General features: G+C 41.8%; 1 protein-coding gene across 12 annotated transcripts in view; it reads left to right on the forward strand.

Annotated features, from left to right (window-relative positions):
• The window catches only part of CLEC16A (C-type lectin domain containing 16A), a 1,403,906-nt gene that overhangs the window by 1,282,419 nt on the left and 101,536 nt on the right, over window positions 1-19,951 (forward strand). For 8 of the 12 annotated variants that reach the window (XM_040358542.1, XM_040358533.1, XM_040358538.1 and 5 more), the window contains one exon: window positions 983-1,078. The exons of 2 other annotated variants lie outside the window; for them this stretch is intronic. In XM_040358542.1, coding sequence (XP_040214476.1) covers window positions 983-1,078 — 96 coding nt within the window. Of the gene's footprint in view, window positions 1-978; window positions 1,079-19,951 lie in introns of all 12 variants that reach the window. 2 more of the 12 variants (XM_040358543.1, XM_040358545.1) reach the window with 1 other exon arrangement.

A 19,951-nucleotide genomic window follows, 5' to 3' on the forward strand; every position in this document is an offset into this window, starting at 1 on the left:
AGAAGCAGCCTGCCATATGGGTTTCAGAAGTTTGCCACTCCAAAATATATGGAGGTATGAGCCTTCCTCAGGGCATCCCCTGAAACAAGCTGGAGAGGTGGAAGGATAGAATGTATGAATTCTAGAGGGTGTCCTATACCACCTGGTGAAGGGAATTCCGTGAAATTAGTAGCAACGTTACTTTTGCGTAAGTTGTCCATCATTTTGTACCACGATTCAATAGGGAGAGTGTAGGCTAAGTCTGTTTCCCAGCGGAGCATGGGAGCAGTTTTTTCAGGTTGGTGAAGGTTATTCAGAAATTTATATACGAGAAATAAGTCCCTTTTCTCTGGGTGTAGTGAGGCAAATGTCCTCAAAGGTGGTACGAGGGGATGAAATGGAGAGGGAGTAATGTTCTGCGTAATAGTTCTTAATCAAATTATATTGGTTGAGTTCAGAGGAGGGAAGTTTAAACTTTGATTGTAGCGAAGGGAAGGAGGAAATTTTTTTGTCTAGAAGTAGGGAGTTGATGTTTCTCAAACATGGATTTTCTTTCACACGATTGGATGATTGATGTAAATCTTGACACAATTTATTATGTGAACATTCTCAGTTTTTACTTTAAAAAAATAAAATCAGACTTAATATGTCAGAATCAAATATGCTGTAATTCTAACATAGTATGTCAGAGTGGTCTGTGATATTATCTATGTATTTTGTGATATATGCCAGAATTCAGACTTTTCATGCCAGAACTATAAGAGCTTTTTTGTTCACTTTGCCTAAATGTTTATTCATATAGTGACTATGCTATTATCACTCTAACTCCATAACCAATGTCTTACTATATAGCTTTAACTGTCATGCTCTTGCTATACTATATCTGTCTGTGCAACTGTTTTATTGTGTCCTAAAACCTTTGTGCCTCTTCCTATGTGTGTTGTCCTCTTTGTTCCATTGTCGATTCCTTTTATGGTCTGCCACTGTGTTTTCCTCTAGTAAGGTCTGGCAGGAAAGGAAGACGGCGAGTGTTTAGTCTATCGGAGGCAGACAGTCATGGAGGACACTGGGTTTAGACCCTCGAACGCCAGCTGTCTCAGTGAGTCTTGCTAATAAACTATAGCAAATTACATTTCTGCTCATTTCATAAAATAATCTATCATTGTGCATAAATGACATTTTTACACTATGCTCCATTGAATTCAAAATCTCATGGTTTCATAACCTTAGGTCATATTTACAGTTGTGCATAGGAATGTTATGAGCTTGCATTTTCACCTTAGAACTTCTAATGTAGAATTTATTGATTAAAATGTTTTTCTTTATTGCTTGTAAGTATTAACTTTGTAGAAAATTTTGTTAATGTGCAGATAAATTTTTAAATAAAAAATAAACTTTAACATCAGTGAACATAGCCTGTTCTATGTTTTAATAGAAAAAACTTTTTCAAAGAAAATACATTTCTTATAAGAAGAAAACACTGCGCAGAAATAAATAATGTAAGTGCTGCCAAGTACCAAAAAATTATAGATACAAATTTAAAGACAAGTTAAAAAAGGAGGTACAGCGCAAAAAACAGTGAATAATTGATAGTGAGAACCTAATGACTGAACATAGGTATACAAGTAAAAAACACAAAAAATATAAAATGTAAAAAGGTGGCCTGAGTCCGCAGGCAATCAGAGACCCATGCTATAATGTAAACGAATATTAATAATAATAATAAAGTCCAAACATAACAAGTGAGGGACAGTGAATAATTGGAAGTCCAAAGAATGAAATCTCCAATGTGAATCAGGTGAATTGCTGATATTGTACTCAAGTTGTGACATCAGAAGAAATCCATGCGATCTATCCACCAAAAAAAAAACACCCAAGTGATAAAGTGTTGTAGTCTGCTTACCAGAGCTAATGACCACTACAGCGGTCAGTATGGGCACAGGATTTATTTAAAGTCTCCCAACGAGACTAAGGGGAATCCGGTTCCTAGATCCTGGATGTTGCTTTCATATATGTCTCAGAAGGGAGAGAAAATAGAAAATCCCCATAGTGTAAAATTGCTAAAAACAGCGGTATTTATTTAAAAAATATTGCACTTACAGAAATGCTGACAATGCGCGCATTGAAATAGGCATCCGCCTGTGTAAACGAGTGATCTCGGCGTCTTCTCCTCGTGTCCTCACACTGTCTCTGCTTGCTGTGTGAGACGTTATGGCGTTGGGACGCAAGCCACACCTACGCGTTTCGTCACAAGATGACGTCGTCGGGGATTGGCTGCTGCGTCATCGTCATCACGTCTGCCCTTAAATACCGCTGGTCCTCCATTTTGAGAGTGGGAAAGCCAGCGAAAAGGGCTGCCCTTACCTGACGCCATTCCTTCATTAAAGAAATGGGGAAAAAAACACGCAGACAGGTGAAAGGGCTATGTTATACTTGGTAAACCTTGCCCTAAGTAACCGAATACTAAGCAAAGAAGAGGACAAGGGAGCACAATATTGCCATCATGTGGCCAAATTAGAGAAGACGAGAACAAAGCGAAAAATTTATTAGACTCACACTCAAGCTTGCAGCATGGGGAGAATGGGAAGAGACGCCAAGATGTACAGTGATATTACATGCACATATATAAAACGGATGTTTCTTATTATAAGAAAAGAGGTTTGATATAATATTTTAATAAATAAAAAAAAACTCAAATTCAGAAAAGAAAAATGGAGTAATAGAATTAAAATTATATATAATTTGGTTATTTTAGAAAAACTTTTTTATATTATGAAGAGAAGATCAAAATTGGTTGTAAGTTGGTTATTCAAACCTGTGGTCTTAGGAATTGTTTATAAAACTATTTACATCCCAATCCACATTGAGCCCATGTGGGATACAACATGTCATGTTGAAAATCCACTGGGTCTCAATCCTAGAGATGGAACGAACCTTATTAATACCTCGCCAGTGTGGTTGTAGCTTAACAATTGGAATGAACAAGTTCCCTTCCAAGTTTTTGTTATGACACTGAGCATAGTGCTTGGATAGGTTGCGTTTGGGAAAACCCCGCCTGATGTTACCGACGTGTTCTTCTCTCTTGGTTCGTCCAATGTACTGTTTTCAACAAGGGCACTGGATGAGATGGATAACATGATCACTAGAGCATGTGATAAAAGAATCGATAGGATAGGATTTCAATGTTTGTGTTGATTGAAAAGACTCTATTTTATGCCCCTGAAACTGATTAACTTTACATATGTTGCACTTCCTGCAAGGGACGAACCCTTTCATAGTTTGAAAAAAGGAAACAGTACTAGGGGGATTGATAACATTAGGTGCCAACTTATGGCGCAAGGACGGTGCTCCCCTAAACATAACCACAGGTTTATCAGGTATTGCAGGACCAAGTACTCTATCATTCTTTAAAATGTTCCAATATTTATTAAAAAAAATTGAACTGAAAAAATATTGGTTAGAGAAACCGGTAATCATTGAACAGCCAAAACGGTTATCGTGAATGCGACTTGGTCGTCCCTGATTAGTCAGCATAGTCTTTCTGTCCATATTACCAACATTTTGAATGGTATCATCTATATCAGATTCTCTATACCCCTTTTCCAGAAATCTAGATTTGAGGACCAGGGCCTGCTGATGGTAGTCAACAACATTAGTACAGTTATGCCAAATCCTTTGAAATTGGCTTTTCGGAACAGCACTAAGCCACGTTGGGTGATGGCAGCTGGTAAGGGGAATGAAACCATTTCTGTCAGTTTCCTTAAAAAAGGTGCTAGTGGAAAAAGCTCAATTTTTAACACAAATATTAAGGTCGAGGAAATGGATTTCTGTACTACTAGCCTCGGATTTGAGATATATGCCTCTGTTGTTGGTATTGAGCAGAGAGATGAAAGACTCTAAAGATGGGAGGTCTCCCTCCCACAGAATCAAAACATTGTCTATATATCTTTTCCATAGGCGTAGTTCCTTTGGGGGGTTGAGATCAATGACCTCCCTTTCCCAATGGGCCATAAACAGATTTACCAAGTTTGGGGCAAATTTGGCCCCCATGGCCACACCACACTTTTGTAAGTAAAAATTACCGTCAAACCAAAAATAATTATGTGTAGTAGCAAAAACAATAAGGTTGATGATAAAGTCCTTTTGTAGAATACCCAAAGAAGAGTCGCTTTGAAGATAAAAGCGTACAGCTTCAAGGCCTTGTTCATGTGAAATGATTGTATAAAGTGAGTTAACATCGGCCGTAGCCATAATGCAACCCTCTTTCCAATTAGTTTCAGCCAGGAGATTAAGTACCTGTGTGGTGTCCCTAAGGTAAGAGGGGGTTTGGGTTACCAAAGGTTGAAGGAATTCATCAATATATTTCCCAATTCTTGCTGTAATGGAGTCTATGCCGCTAATGATTGGGCGGCCAGGGGGATTTTCCAAACTTTTATGTATTTTGGGTAAATAATACATGAACGGGATACTTGGAGCAGATGGAATAAGAAAAGCCCTCTATTTTTTATTTAATATCCACAATGCAGATCCTTCATCCAATAGTTCGGATAAGGCTTTTTTAAATTTGTTTATAGGATTACATGCCAAACGACTGTAATTAGCTTCACCGGCAAGTAGCCTCTTCATCTCCGTTAGGGAGTCATCTTTGTTAAGGATGACGACCCCTCCCCCCTTATCCGCAGGGCGGATAACTATATCATTATGGTCACAGATGGATTTAAGATTATTTTGAAAATCCTGACGGTTACTTAATCTTGGGGTCTTCAGGGCCACAATATCTTTCAAGACCATTTCTTTAAAGACTTGTATAGACTGGGCCATGAACCCCGAAGGGTTGAATGTAGAGGCGTTGGCAAGTTTGGTGTGTTTAACCTGAATAGAATTACTTCGAATTGATACAGGTGGGGAAGTGGGACAAGAAATCTCAGGTGTATTTTCTAATGTCGCACAGGATCCAAGTTGGGGAGTAGGACAAGGGACCTCAAGTATGTTTTGTGATGCCACACCAGGGATTGTCCGATTGGAGTTCCCAATGGGATTAAGGAGAAAGTGTCTTTTAATACTCATCTTCCTTATGAATTTGTGGGCGTCTATGAAAGTTTCAAACTTGTTCAGCTTTTGTGGGGGTGCAAACTTAAGACCCTGGTTCAACACAAATTGTTCGCCTTTTGAAAGCTGTATTGTACTCAGATTGAATACTCCACCCATGTTTATTATTTATTTTTTCCTGGCCTGGACCCTCTTCCCCCTCTGGAACCCCTCCTTCCTTTTGACCCCTTTTGGGTCGGATGTTGGCTAATGGAAAAAAACGAGACTGTTCGCCTCTATTTGGATTCTGCGGAGATCTTAATTGTTCTTGACTAAAACGACTGGCCTGTTCCATAGGTTGACTGGGATGCCAAGAGGCACCTGCCTCCATCCCAGAATTCTCCTCCTGATATTGAGACAGGATATGAAATCTATTCTGGATGGATACTGGGTTAGGTCTTTGGGTACGGTGGTCATATAGGACATCCCCCTGGTGACTGTATCCTTGATCAGTCACACGTGGGGGCAGATGGTCCAATTGATCATCATAGCCACAATAGGTCTGATCCTGGTGGTGAGAATCCTTCCACACTGGGGGTCTACTCCTAGGGGAATCCCTCCATACTTGGGGTCTGATTCCAGTTACCCGGTTGTCATTATAACCCTCTGGGTGACCTCGAAAATCCCTGGTTCTATCATATTTAACTTTTTTGTTTTTGTTTTTGATTTTCGGTTTGACTGCTCTATAGCCTTGTTATTTACAGCAGTTTGTCCCCATCTGGGGGGCCCTCCATTCGCTACCTGAGGGGCGATCGAAGGGGTACCTGCATTTCTGTAAGTGCAATATTTTTTTAATAAATACCGCTGTTTTTAGCAATTTTACACTATGGGGATTTTCTATTTTCTCTCCCTTCTGAGACATATATGAAAGCAACATCCAGAATCTAGGAACAGGATTCCCCTTAGTCACGTTGGGAGACTTTAAATAAATCCTGTGCCCATACTGACCGCTGTAGTGGTCATTAGCTCTGGTAAGCAGACTACAACACTTTATCACTTGGGTGTTTTTTTTTTTTTGGTGGATAGATCGCATGGATTTCTTCTGATGTCACAACTTGAGTACAATATCAGCGATTCACCTCATTCACATTGGAGATTTCATTCTTTGGACTTCCAATTATTCACTGTCCCTCACTTGTCATGTTTGGACTTTATTATTATTAATATTCGTTTACATTATAGCATGGGTCTCTGATTGCCTGCGGACTCAGGCCACCTTTTTACATTTTATATTTTTTGTGTTTTTTACTTTTATACCTATGTTCAGTCATTAGGTTCTCACTATCAATTATTCACTGTTTTTTTGCGCTGTACCTCCTTTTTTAACCTATGTTTTAATAGGACAGCTCTGATCACATGCAAGCTCTAAAACCACATATTTAGGAATCTTCTCTCTGTGGAAGGCTTTAGTAGTTGAAGAAATTCACCTACTAAAACAGTGATATTTGGCAGATTATATGGTGCTTTATCCAATGTGATAAACATAAGTGTAAAAACAATATTTGCTGGATAGAGATGGGGCTCAGGTAAGTATTAGGGGGGCTCCTGCATAGAATGCATTAAGATTAAAAAACCTTCTGACTTTACATCCCCTTCAACATTAATACTCCTGACCCACTGCTCTTACACAAGGCTTTTCCATTTCAATGGCAAGATGGAGCTTTACCATATTTGGGAGTCTCTCTACCCTGTACACACCAACATCCAAGGGAGGGCTAGGTGTTCCAGATTTGTAAACCCACTATAAAGCATCACAATACATGCAGTTTTCTCTATTTGTGGCATGAACACCCTCACTGGGTTTCTATGGAAAGACAAGCTATACTGTCCTACACCATTGACTTTTTTATTGTGGCGTCGTCCTAAAGCTAGACCTTCCATTATTGTGCCTACGTTATCTCATTCCTTTGCACTTCGCATGCACAACAATCCGGCATTAGTTTCTGACTTCTCTTCCTTAGATCATTTGTCTTGACCTTGTCTCATTGAACTAACAATTTAGAGAAGCCCCCCTCCGAATGTTTTTATTTTCAAATTGCAAATTTTTTAAAGGACCTTTCGATCCCCAGCAGAGCCCCCATTCCTAATGGCTTATGAACGATGGTGTACTAAAGATCAGGGCTCCAGGGGTGGTTTCTCCATGGCTTATTCGTCTGCTCACCTCCCCTCTGAAACATCCGTACATGCTGGCTTGGCAAAGGGATCTTGATTTCTTGCTTGAACCAGCAACCTGGAATTCCAGGCTTCAGGTCTCTTACAAAGGCATATTGGACGACTCTCTGATAGAGACTGGTATCAAAGTGTTAATGAGATTGTACTTAGGTACATCCCGGCTAGGCGAGAAGTGACTATCCAGATCAGAAAATTTCCTTAAAAGATGTTGCTTATGAGGCACCATGTTCCACATCTGGTGAAAATGTCCTTGGATCAGGTGTTATTGGAGTATGCAGCGTTTGTTCTATTTTATATTGCTGGCAGCAAAGATCCCCATTGCAGGCTAATTGAAAACACCCTCTGTTTCCATTTGTCTGAAGCATAAAGTGTCCTGGTTCATGATTCATGAAAAGGTTGCTAGTGTGGTAAATGATAAGCAAGCTTTATTTGAACAAATGTGGGAACTTTGGGCAGCATATGTGAAGGTATCCATGTTTTACTCTTCATGACAAATACAAGATGATGCTGTTTTCTGAGATTTTCTTCTCTTTTCTTTTGATCTCTCGCTGCGTTGTTCCTTGAGCTTTTTTTTTTCTTTCTCGCTTGATTTATTATATATTTTATGTTTATGTTATTGTTATCTTTGGGCATACAGGGTGTCCTCTAATATGTTAATTGATGTGAATTTTAATGGATGATTCACGACTGTGCTCTGATCTCTTTGGATACTTTTGCTGACTGGAAGAAGTTGAAGTCCTGGTCTGGAATGATTTGTTCCTGCCTCTCATACACTTGTACTCATAGATTATGGGCAAATGTTCCATTTGCCCTACTGTTTTCTATGTACCCTGTAATGTTTTATCATTCTATGGCTTTGTGTATAGTGTCTGGCTTGTTATGACTTTGTTTATAATCAATAAACCCTTTTGAACATAAAAAAAATGCTGGCATGTGGGTGCCTGCTTTATGCCTGGGAGGAGGAAGAAGAGGAAACATTTGTCAGCCAACTACTGCATGTGCTGTGACTGTGTATAGCATGGCCACTTGGACATAGAAAAAGGCAGACATGCCCTGACTCTACATGGTGCTGCCTAGCCACCACTTTATTCATCAGAACCTGCTCACCTCCTACCACCCCTGTGTGTAGAACCTCTGCATTGTCCTTTAGAGACAAATATATTTTTATTGATTACAATAAAGGGGTAACAATAGAGGGATACCCTCCCATCAAGTACCAAAAATGTATAATTGACATAAGATATAACGGTATTACATTCATCAAACTGTTGAGGGTAGGCATCTCTTATAAAAAAATAAAGTCACATAGTGAATGAGCATTGCATTGTCCTTTAGGCCTGTCTGACCATTTTTAACAGGCATTTTTTTTATTGAACAAATCAACAATACAAAACATAATCATAAAGACATTAGTCAAATTGCACGACAATATTATTCACAAGATAAGTTTAACAGAAATACTAACCCTGGCACTATACAAAATAAAGCTTTTTCCCCAGTACATACTGGGGAGGGAAGTATATCTTCCAAACAGTATTACTTAATACATGATACCACCTATAGCTGACATTTGGGCAAATTAGGAATAGGAGGTGAGGGGGGGAAGGGGGGAGGAGAAGGTTCCTCGAAAAGAAGGTAAGCGGGGGGGGGGGGGGGCGGGTGGTCTGAACAAAAGACTAGGTGGTCAGGTTATTTGCACATTGAACCAGCATCATCTTATTCGACATTGAGACCTAGCCACAAGCATCAATCCAATTTGACCAAATTTTGTCGAATTTCTTCGGATATTGTCTGCTCTCATATGTAATTCTATATAGGGGTAACGTAGAGTTAACAGTTTGCAGCCATGAGGCTCAGGTAGGGAGTTCCACAGAATTCCATCATAAGATAATTTCCCTTAGTGTACCCGTCTCCCTCTATAGCCTCAAAGTAACCTAATAGTAGAATAAGAGGGTCTAAGTGTACAACCGTAGTACCTATGGGCCAGATTCACAAAAGAGATACGACGGCGTATCTCCTGATACACCGTCGTATCTCTGTGATCCGCTCGTCCTAACTATGCGGCTGATTCATAGAATCAGTTCCGCATAGATAGCCCTAAGATCCGACAGGTGTAATTGAATTACACCGTCGGATCTTAGAATGCAATTCTAGGCCGGCCGCTAGGTGGCGATTCCATAGCGGTCGACGTAGAATATGCAAATGACTAGTTACGGCAATTCACGAACGTCTGTGTTACCCGTCGCTCTAACTTTACGTTGTTTCCGTCTAGATACGCCGCGTAAAACTAGGGATGCCCTCTAGGTCGACTAACCAATGTTAAGTATGGCCGTCGTTCCCGCGTCAAAATTTAAAAAATCACGTCATTTGCGTAAGTCATCTGTGAATGGCGCTGCACGCCATTTACGTTAACGTCTAAACAAATTACGTCATTTAGCGCAATGCACGTCGGGTAATTTTCCCGACAGAGCATGCGCAGTACGTTCGGGGCGGGAACGCGCCTAATTTAAATGGTGCCCGCCCCATTTGAATTAGGCGGGCTTGCGCCGAACGGATTTACGTTACACCGCCGCAAGTTTACAGGTAAGAGCTTTGTGAATCAGGCACTTGCGCTGTAAACTTGCGGCGGTGTAACGTAAATCAGATACGTTACGCCGCCGCGGAGAAATGTAAATGTACCTGAATCTGGCCCTATGTCTCTTAGTGTTTCGGCCACCGCTTCCCAATATGGACATATCCTACGACAGGACCAAAAGTGCCAATCTCAAGAGTGCACACAGAGCATGAGTTGAGGTTGAGTTGGGGTTAATGTGGGACAGCCTCTGTGGAGTATAATATGCCTGTGGAGGAACTTGAGTTGTATAAACCTGTCTGACAATTTCAGTATAGTTTATTTTCTTAAGCATATTGGCAGCTATGGTAACAGGAGGAATAACTATTGTAAGGGGTTAGCTCGGTAGCGGGGTGTGTGACCCCTTGGATGGGTTCACTACACACTGAATTTATACAGACAGGCAGTCGAAGATGGTTGAAAACAAAGATTTTGGTTTATTCTTCCATCTTGCTGGAAACAAGTGCAAGCATCCAAACAGCATAAACAAAATCAAACATAAAATAAACCCTGGCTACTTGGGATGTCTATCTTCACCACACAGGAACCTATCTATGGAGTCTGGCACAGCCTAGTGCTGGGCAGACACTGCTGGTCATACAGCAGAAAAACAATAGTCTTTTGATTTTTATCACACAGAAAAATCAATCACCTTCTCACCTCCTCAGAAGACTTTCAGTACACTGCTCTCCTTACTCACAAAGCCTCAGGATGCAGCAAATAAGTGGTAATCCTCTGGATTACTTAAAGAGGCCTTAATTGCCTCATTCTGAACAGCTGAAGTTTTCCAACACCCTTAGACCTTTTCTGGCTGCTTTTGCAGCCGACGCCTAATAACAATTGGTGCATTGTCTAAACAAGGCAGAAATGTATGTCCCGTCTGTGACAACACCCACAGATTTACCTGACTTCCTGTCACATACCCCCCCCCTCTTGTTTCAACCCTAGGTTTGGGACACAGGTTGCCAGGCAGGCATGCACTCGGGACAACCCATCTGCATTCCCCATTTTAGCACCGGGGCGATGCAATACCACAAAACGAAATTCCTGGAGGGCCAGGAACCACCTATTTATTTTCCTATTGGTCTCTTTGTTCTGTGCCATCCACTTTAATGGGGCATGATCCGTCACCAGTTCAAACTGTCTACCCACGAGGTAGTACCGGAGAGAATCCAAAGCCTATTTCACCGCCAAACATTTTCTCAATGGTGGCATAATTATCCTCATGGGCCTTCAACTTTCGGCTGAGGTACATAACAGGGTGTTCTTCCCCCTAGATAATCTGAGACAGTACAGCTCCTAAGCCCACATTTGACGCATCTGTCTGAACCATAAAGTCCCGTGAAAAATCAGGCAAATTTAAAACTGGCTGACTACATAAGGCCTGTTTTAAAGCCTGAAAAGCTGTTTCTGCTTCGGGAGTCCATTTGGTCATGACAGACTCCTTCCCTTTGGTCAAATTGGTCAGGGGAGCAGCCTGTGAGGCAAAATGGGGGAAAAAGCGGCGATAATAGCCTGCGATCCCCAAAAATGCACAAACCTGTTTCTTGTTGGTGGGACGTGGCCAATCCTGAATAGCCTCAACTTTGTTTATTTGGGGCTTGATTAGACCTCTTCCAATGGTATACCCCAGATACTTTGCCTCTTCTAGCCCAAGGGTAAATTGTTTTGGATTGGCTGTAAACCCGGCTTTCCAGATGGAATCCAACACAGCCTGAAATTTTGGCAAGTGTGATTCCCAATCCTCACTGTGGATGACAACGTCATCGAGGTATGCAGCAGCATAGGCTCGATGAGGCCGAAGGGTCTTATCCATGGTGCGTTGAAATGTGGCGGGAGCATTCTGTAACCCAAAAGGCATCCTCCGATATTGGAAAGATCCGTCTGGAGTTACAAATGCTGTTTTTTCACTGGCCGACTCCGAGAGAGAAATTTGCCAATAACCCTTGGTCAGGTCTAACGTTGTCATGTACCGGGCAGTGCCTAGGCAATCAATCAGTTCATCTATGCGGAGCATAGGATAGGTGTCAAACTTAGTGATTTTATTCAGGCGGCGAAAGTCATTACAAAACCGCCAACTTCATCTGGTTTGGGCACTAAGACAATGGGACTGGACCAATCACTATTTGACTCTTCTATCACCCCCAGCTCAAGCATTTTATTTACTTCCTGGCGAATTGCCTCTCGCCAAGCTTCTGGAATTCTATAAGGCTTCAACTTGACCTTATCCCCTGGTGTGGTGATAATGTCATGTTCAACTTCGGAGACCCAACCTGGCAGGTCTGAAAACTTCTTATTATTACGGAGCACAAATTCTTTAACCTCCTGTTTCTGAGTTTTGGATAGAGTCTCCGCTATCCCAACTTCAGGGACAGCCAGGTTAAATGGAGCAGAAAATCGGGTAGTATTAGCGACCAAGGACTCTCTATCCTTCCATGGTTTCAGCAAGTTCACGTGATAGCTGCTCAGGTTTTCGTCTTCCCGGTTGGCTAATTTTATAATTCACCACTCCCATTTTTTCCAACACTTCATATGGACCCTGCCATTTGGCTAGGAATTTACTTTAGACCGGGGGGACCAGCACCAACACCCTATCAACAGGTGCAAAGGAACGGACCTGGGCCCTACCATTGTAAATCCTTTGTTGAGCCAATTGGGCTTGGGCTAAATGTTCCTTCACAATCGGCATCACTTGGGCAATTCTATCTTGCATTTGGGCCACATGTTCAATCACACTTTGATGAGGGGAACTCTCACTCTCCCATGTTTCCCTGGCAATGTCCAGTAGGCCCCCGGGGGTGCCTCCCATACAGTAGCTCAAACGGAGAGAACCCTGGGGACGATTGGGGAACTTCTCTTATGGCAAACATCAGATAAGGGAGCAGATAATCCCAATTCTTTCCGTCTTTATCCACCACCTTCCTCAACATTTGTTTTAAAGGATCACTAAAGGAATTTTTTTTTTAGCTAAATAGCTTCCTTTACCTTACTGCAGTCCTGGTTTCATGTCCTCATTGTTCGTTTTTGCTTTGAAGTAGCTGTAATTCTGCTCTCATCTCCACACTTCCTGCTTGTCTGGCTCCTTATGAAAAATCTAATGGCAGCTTTTCACTGTGGTCCAAGCTGTGTGTCTAAAACTCCTCAGAACCAATCAGATTCATTTTAAAAACAAAACACTGCCCTGGATTTGTTTGTTTTTGTTCTGTGTCTCTCTCTACTTCACAGAAAGATGAAACCAGTTTAAAAACGAAAGTGAAACTGCAGGCACATTATATGATTGATTTGTATCTATTTTTAATCATTTTTAAAAGGAATTGGTTAACTTTTATGTCTCTACCCTGTAAACAGTAATTTCAGCAAAAAAATGTTTTTCCTTTAGTGACCCTTTAAGGTTTTATTACCTTTCCACTAACCCGTCTGTTTGAGGGTGATATACTGATGTACATAATTGGGTCACTTTCAGGAGTTTACAAAGTTCTTTGGTCACCCTAGACATAAACGGGGTGCCCTGATCAGTTAGGTCCTCCTTAGGAAGACCCACACGGCTGAAAACCTGAAATATCTCTTTGGCAATGGTTTTAGCAGAGGTGTTTCGGAGAGAAATCGCTTCTGGGTACCGGGTGGCATAGTCCATTATTGCCAAGATGTGCTGGTGCCCTCTAGTGGACTTCAGTAAGGGGCCAACCAAGTCCATGGCGATCCTCTCAAAAGGGACCTCGATAATGGGCAGGGGTACCAATGGACTGCGGAAATGTGGCATGGGTGCAGTAATCTGACACACTGGACAGGAAGAGCAGTACAATTCCAATTCTTTAGTGATCCCAGGCCAATAAAACCTCTGGGTGATCCTCTCCCGGGTTTTTTTACGCTCCCAAATGTCCCCCAAGAATGTGCCCATGGGCCAGTTCCAAAACCATCTTGCGGTACGGTTTAGGCACTACCAGTTGCTCAATGGTGTCCTCTATCCTCTGTGACACTCGATATAAACAGGTCCCTTTCAATAATGAAGTAAGGGAGGGCAACCCTCTCGTCAGGGTTAACTAACTCCCCATCTATCTTCACTACATTCTCCCGGGCTCTTAGCAATGTGGGGTCCCTCAATTGCTCAGTGACAACATTTTCTCTGTGCACCTCGAGGTCATCAAACCCTATCGGCCACTGTTCCTCTTCTGAGGTAGCAGGCTCCTCCCTAGGGACTGGTGTTTCCCCTGCTAATACTGAGAATGGAAACTCAGGAGAATCCTCAGTTATAGGTTTCTGGAGTAGATGGTTCAGGCTCAGAAGAACCACCTACTGGGGAATCTGTGCAGTCCCAGAGTTCCCAGAATTTTGGGAAATCCCTTCCCACAATGGCGTCATGTGGCAGTTTGGGAACTAAACCCACCTGGTGACACAAGTTACCGAGGGAGGTTTCAAAGGAAACCATAGTCACCGGATATTCTCGAGTGTCCCCATGTACACAAACTACAGCCATTTTCCTAGGATGTAAGGTTTTTCCCACCACTAGATCACTTTTCACTAAGGTGACCAGGCTACCTGAATCCAACAATACCACAACATTTTTACCATCTAAGCACATTCTATATAAATGTTTCTCATTTTCCTTTACTGCAGTGCATGTGGTTGCAAAAAGGGACTGTCGTCTCTCGGTCAAAAAGTCACACTGCATGGGTTCATCACCCGAAATTTGTCCATGACTACTCGCTCCAAAATTTTTGGTCCAGACAGAGTTTCTGGCTGCAGCCATTTCCTAGCCAAATGGTTGAGGTCATACATCTGCGACCGAGGTGGCTTCCTCTGCTGATAACTCCAATTGTGGACCTGCTGAGCACGGACATCCAGGGTTACACCGAAACGTGCCAATATTTCCTCTTTTAATCGATCATAGTTTTTCGTGTCTGCCAGCTCCAAATCAAAATATGCCTTTTGGGCTTCTCCAGATAATAGGGGGGCCACTAGTCCAGCCCACTGTTCTTTAGGCCAACTCTCTTTTTCCACTGCTCTCTCAAACGTGGTCAGAAACATCTCAGGGTCCTCATCTGCAGTCATCTTTGTCAATGAGGGGCGTACCCGAAAAGTCGGTATGTTACTGGCCTGACTCCCAGCCTCGGTCTGCTGTCTCTGAAGCTGTTTCACGATGGCCTCCATTTGCTGCTGGTGTCTCTGTTCCAAGCCTGCAATGCTGTCTCGGTGAGCTGCAAGGCTCTCTTGGTGAACCTGTTGTTGAGCTGCCATGCTCTCTTGGTGAGCCTGTTGTTGAGCTGCGTGAGCCTGTTGTTGAGCTGCCTGAGCCTGTTGAGCTGCCATGCTCTCTTGGTATACCTGTTGTTGAGCTGCCATGCTCCGCTGCAAACCTGCATTCGTCTGCTGTTGATTTGCATTCGCTATTGCCAGCTGTTTCAGTATCTCCTCCATTTTGGGTTTACTTTAACTGCCTGCGGCACTCCACCATGTGTAAGGGCTTAGCTCGGTAGCGGGGTGTGTGACCCCTTGGATGGGTTCACTACACACTGAATTTATACAGACAGGCAGTCGAAGACGGTTGAAAACAGATTTTGGGATTTTGGTTTATTCTTCCATCTTGCTGGAAACAAGTACAAGCATCCAAACAGCATAAACAAAATCAAACATAAAATAAACCCTGGCCACTTGGGGGCGTCTATCTTCACCACACAGGAACCTATCTATGGAGTCTGGCACAGCCTAGTGCTGGGCAGACACTGCTGGTCATACAGCAGAAAAACAATAGTCTTTTGATTTTTATCACACAGAAAAATCAATCACCTTCTCACCTCCTCGGAAGACGTTCAGTACACTGCTCTACTTACTCACAAAGCCTCCGGATGCAGCAAATCAGTGGTAATCCTCTGGATTACTTATAGAGGCCTTAAATTCTGAACAGCTGAAGTTTTCCAACGCCCTTAGACCTTTTCTGGCTGCTTTTGCAGCCGACGCCTAATAACAATTGGTGTATTGTCTAAACAAGGCAGAAATGTATATCCCGTCTGTGACAACACCCACAGATTTACCTGACTTCCTGTCACACTATGTTCTGCTTTACTGCACACTATTTTAGAAGTATGCAGTGACGTGCTGCAAGGAAAAGGCAGCCTTGCCTGTACTAACATGTGTACACTGTGGACCCCAATTTTAACCACTTGCTGACCAGCGACGTACCCATACTTCAGCTTTGTTTGGCTCTATGATATAGTAACCCAGAAACTATGTAAGAAGGGGTGTTACCGCGCTATTAAAGTAAAGTGAAAAATTCAGCGCTGGGATATAAAACAAAAACAAATTAAAATACAGGTATGCAAGCCAGCACTGAGGATAAATTCAAAAAAATTCCCAAAGCATATAGTAGTGAATAAGTGCAGCGCAAATAAAATAAACAATGATATAAAATAATTGATAGCCAGTGAAGTTAAATGTCCACGTGTCCAAACAGTCCTTTTATAAGTGTGAAACACACACAAAAAAATCCAACAGGAGTGAGAGTGAAGAGGAGACACCACTAAGGAAATCCACCACCGCAAATAAGATGGACTCTCACCTCATTGCTTCGACCCAAAAGAGTCACAAAGCATATCAGCAAACCCTCAGTCAGATCCAGCCTCCAAACGGAACCACCATACCACAGGGATATCAGCAGGCCACCATGTATAAAAAACACACAAAAATATCTAGTGCTCTCTGTATATACTGGTTTTAATAATGAAGGAAAGATAAAAGCATGGGCACTCACATTTAAAAACACTTGTAGCGCCGAGTGTATGCTGTAACAGTATTGGTCACAAACTCAGCAGCGATGATCGGGGTGACGTCTTGCGTAGCTCCTCCCCTTACGTACGCGTTACGTCCCGGGGTCGGGACTTCATCAGCGTCAGGTGGAGCGAATACACTAGACGTCCCCAATGGCCAGATATATATAGTGTTCATGTGCACCCAGCAGCCAATCAGAGCCCTCGTCGATGCGGCCAATAGGAAAATTACTAGACAATAACATCCGGGACATAGCACTCGTGGATGCGGCCAATAAGAAACTACAATAAGGCAACAACATCCGGGGCAGGCTGGAAGGGTCACAAGATAATGCGGAAGTAAATGGCTAAAGTAATACTCAATAAAGAAAACGGGACCCCATAAGAATTATTGGCAAAAAGGAATTAAAAGCCTCACGATAAAGGGCCCAGTAACTATAATAGCTCATTCACGCACATAATGGATTATTGTATTTATAAAAAAGATTTAAAAAAAAACATTTATAAAAAAGGCAGACGTCATCCACGATCATCGTCACTTTACAATAACTATTAAAGTTATATTACAAATAAACTAAAATAAAATAGCCTATGCAAAACACATGTTAAAAACATATATTAAAAACTATAATCATCACATATTAAAAGAACTAATAGCAGAAAAACTTATATTTAGAGCCATTATTTAAAATAAATAAACTATTCACCCCTAAAATTTACCGATTGGAAATAAAGCAGTTTAAATCAAACTCCACGTTAAGGCCCCTCGGAGAGGCAACCTTGAGCTCAAAGATCCAATACGTTTTTGCGGCGGCTTAATTGGCGAATAAAGTGCCCACCCCTCCAGTGTTTAGACACTTTTTCTATTCCCCAGAATTTCAAACCTCTGGGGTTACGGTCATGATGTTGTCTAAACAGCTTGTCACTTGTGACACTGAAGGAGTTATCTATATGTTAGAGTGTGAATGTGGGTTGCAGTATGTCGGTCGGACCTCACGTGCTTTACATATGTGTGTAGGTGAGCACATCAGCTGTATTAAACGAGGTGTCAAAACACACAGTGTGTCAAAACACTTTAGACAACATCATGACCGTAACCCCCAAAGGTTTGAAATTCTGGGGAATAGAAAAAGTGTCTAAACACTGGAGGGGTGGGCACTTTATTCGCCAATTAAGCCGCCGCGAATCGTATTGGATCTTTGAGCTCAAGGTTGCCTCTCCGAGGGGCCTTAACGTGGAGTTTGATTCAAACTGCTTCATTTCCAATCGGTAAATTTTAGGGGTGAATAGTTTATTTATTTTAAATAATGGCTCTAAATATTAGTTTTTCTGCTATTAGTTCTTTTAATATGTGATGATTATAGTTTTTAATATATGTTTTTAACATGTGTTTTGCATAGGCTATTTTATTTTAGTTTATTTGTAATATAACTTTAATGCTGAAAATAGTTATTGTAAAGTGACGATGATCGTGGATGACGTCTGCCTTTTTTAAAAAATGTTTTTTTTTAAATCTTTTTTATAAATACAATAATCCATTATGTGCGTGAATGAGCTATTATAGTTACTGGACCCTTTATCGTGAGGTTTTGGTTTTAATTCCTTTTTGCCAATAATTCTTATGGGGTCCCGTTTGCTCTATTGAGTATTACTTTAGCCATTTACTTCCGCATTATCTTGTGACCCTTCCAGCCTGCCCCGGATGTTGTTGCCTTATTGTAGTTTCTTATTGGCCGCATCCACGAGTGCTATGTCCCGGATGTTATTGTCTAGTAATTTTCCTATTGGCCACATCGACGAGGGCTCTGATTGGCTGCTGGGTGCACATGAACACTATATATATCTGGCCATTGGGGACGTCTAGTGTACTCGCTCCACCTGACGCTGATGAAGTCCCGCCCCGGGACGTAATGCGTACGTAAGGGGAGGAGCTACGCAAGACGTCACCCCGATCATCGCTGCTGAGTTTGTGACCAATACTGTTACAGCATACACTCGGCGCTACGAGTGTTTTTAAATGTGAGTGCCCATGCTTTTATCATTCCTTCATTATTAAAACCAGTATATACAGAGAGCACTAGATATTTTTGTGTGTTTTTTATACATGGTGGCCTGCTGATATCCCTGTGGTATGGTGGTTCCGTTTGGAGGCTGGATCTGACTGAGGGTTTGCTGATATGCTTTGTGACTCTTTTGGGTCGAAGCAATGAGGTGAGAGTCCATCTTATCTGCGGTGGTGGATTTCCTTAGTGGTGTCTCCTCTTCACTCTCACTCCTGTTGGATTTTTTTGTGTGTGTTTCACACTTATAAAAGGACTGTTTGGACACGTGGACATTTAACTTCACTGGCTATCAATTATTTTATATCATTGTTTATTTTATTTGCGCTGCACTTATTCACTACTATGTGCTACCGCGCTAACCAAGGACTTGTAAAGGGGAAGCTGAAGGAGAGGAACGAGGGGGTGGGGGAGTGGGGAGGGAACGTGAACAAACAGGGGGGAAACAAATAAACTGGTGCGGCAGTGCAAGTGTATCAAAACACAAGAATAAAAAAATAAAAAAATAGTGCTGCGCTGTAAGGATAGGGAATACTGTGAATCTCATAAATACAGTGCTAGATCAAAAATAAGTGCATCTAAACATTATAACAGTACATGACTACAGTGATGCGTAGTAACAAATCCAAGGTGAACACAATAAGTGCTGGGTGAATAAGACAGCTGACGCTGCTAAAGCCAATAAGGCTACAAAACTATACACATAGGTGATAGCAAAAAACATGTACAGTGAAAACAACGTAAGTGTTCATGCAGGAGCAGCAGGCTAGACGCTACTGGAACGCATGTAATAAAGTGCTGATGCCAAGTGTTTGAACACTTGGCACCAGCACTTTATTACATGCGTTCCAGTAGTGTGTAGAAAGGCCAAGGCCCAGCAGCCCAGGAGAGCAAGCATGCAGCAAGTAAAATGATAGAGGGAGAAATATTGGAGCGAACCCCAGCAGTAGAGGAAGAGCCTTCCTTGAAAGATATCTTTCACACAATCAACAGCTGTAAGTCCTCATCTGAAATGTCTGACAAACTTAAATGCATAAAAGATTATTTGTCACTATTAAGGCATGATGTGCAAGAGGTATGTGAGCGGGCACCGCTTTAGAGGGGAGACTCGGCTTGATGTAAGATGACCTGAACCCCAATGAAACAAGATAAATTTAAGAGGGAACAACTGAATGTGTGTGTGTGTGTATAATTATATATATATATATATATATATATATATATATATATATATAAATATATACACACACATACACACACACAGACACAGTGGGTACGGA

This window comes from Rana temporaria, chromosome 6 (genome assembly GCF_905171775.1).
Source record: "Rana temporaria chromosome 6, aRanTem1.1, whole genome shotgun sequence".
Classification (NCBI taxonomy): Eukaryota; Metazoa; Chordata; class Amphibia; order Anura; family Ranidae; genus Rana; species Rana temporaria.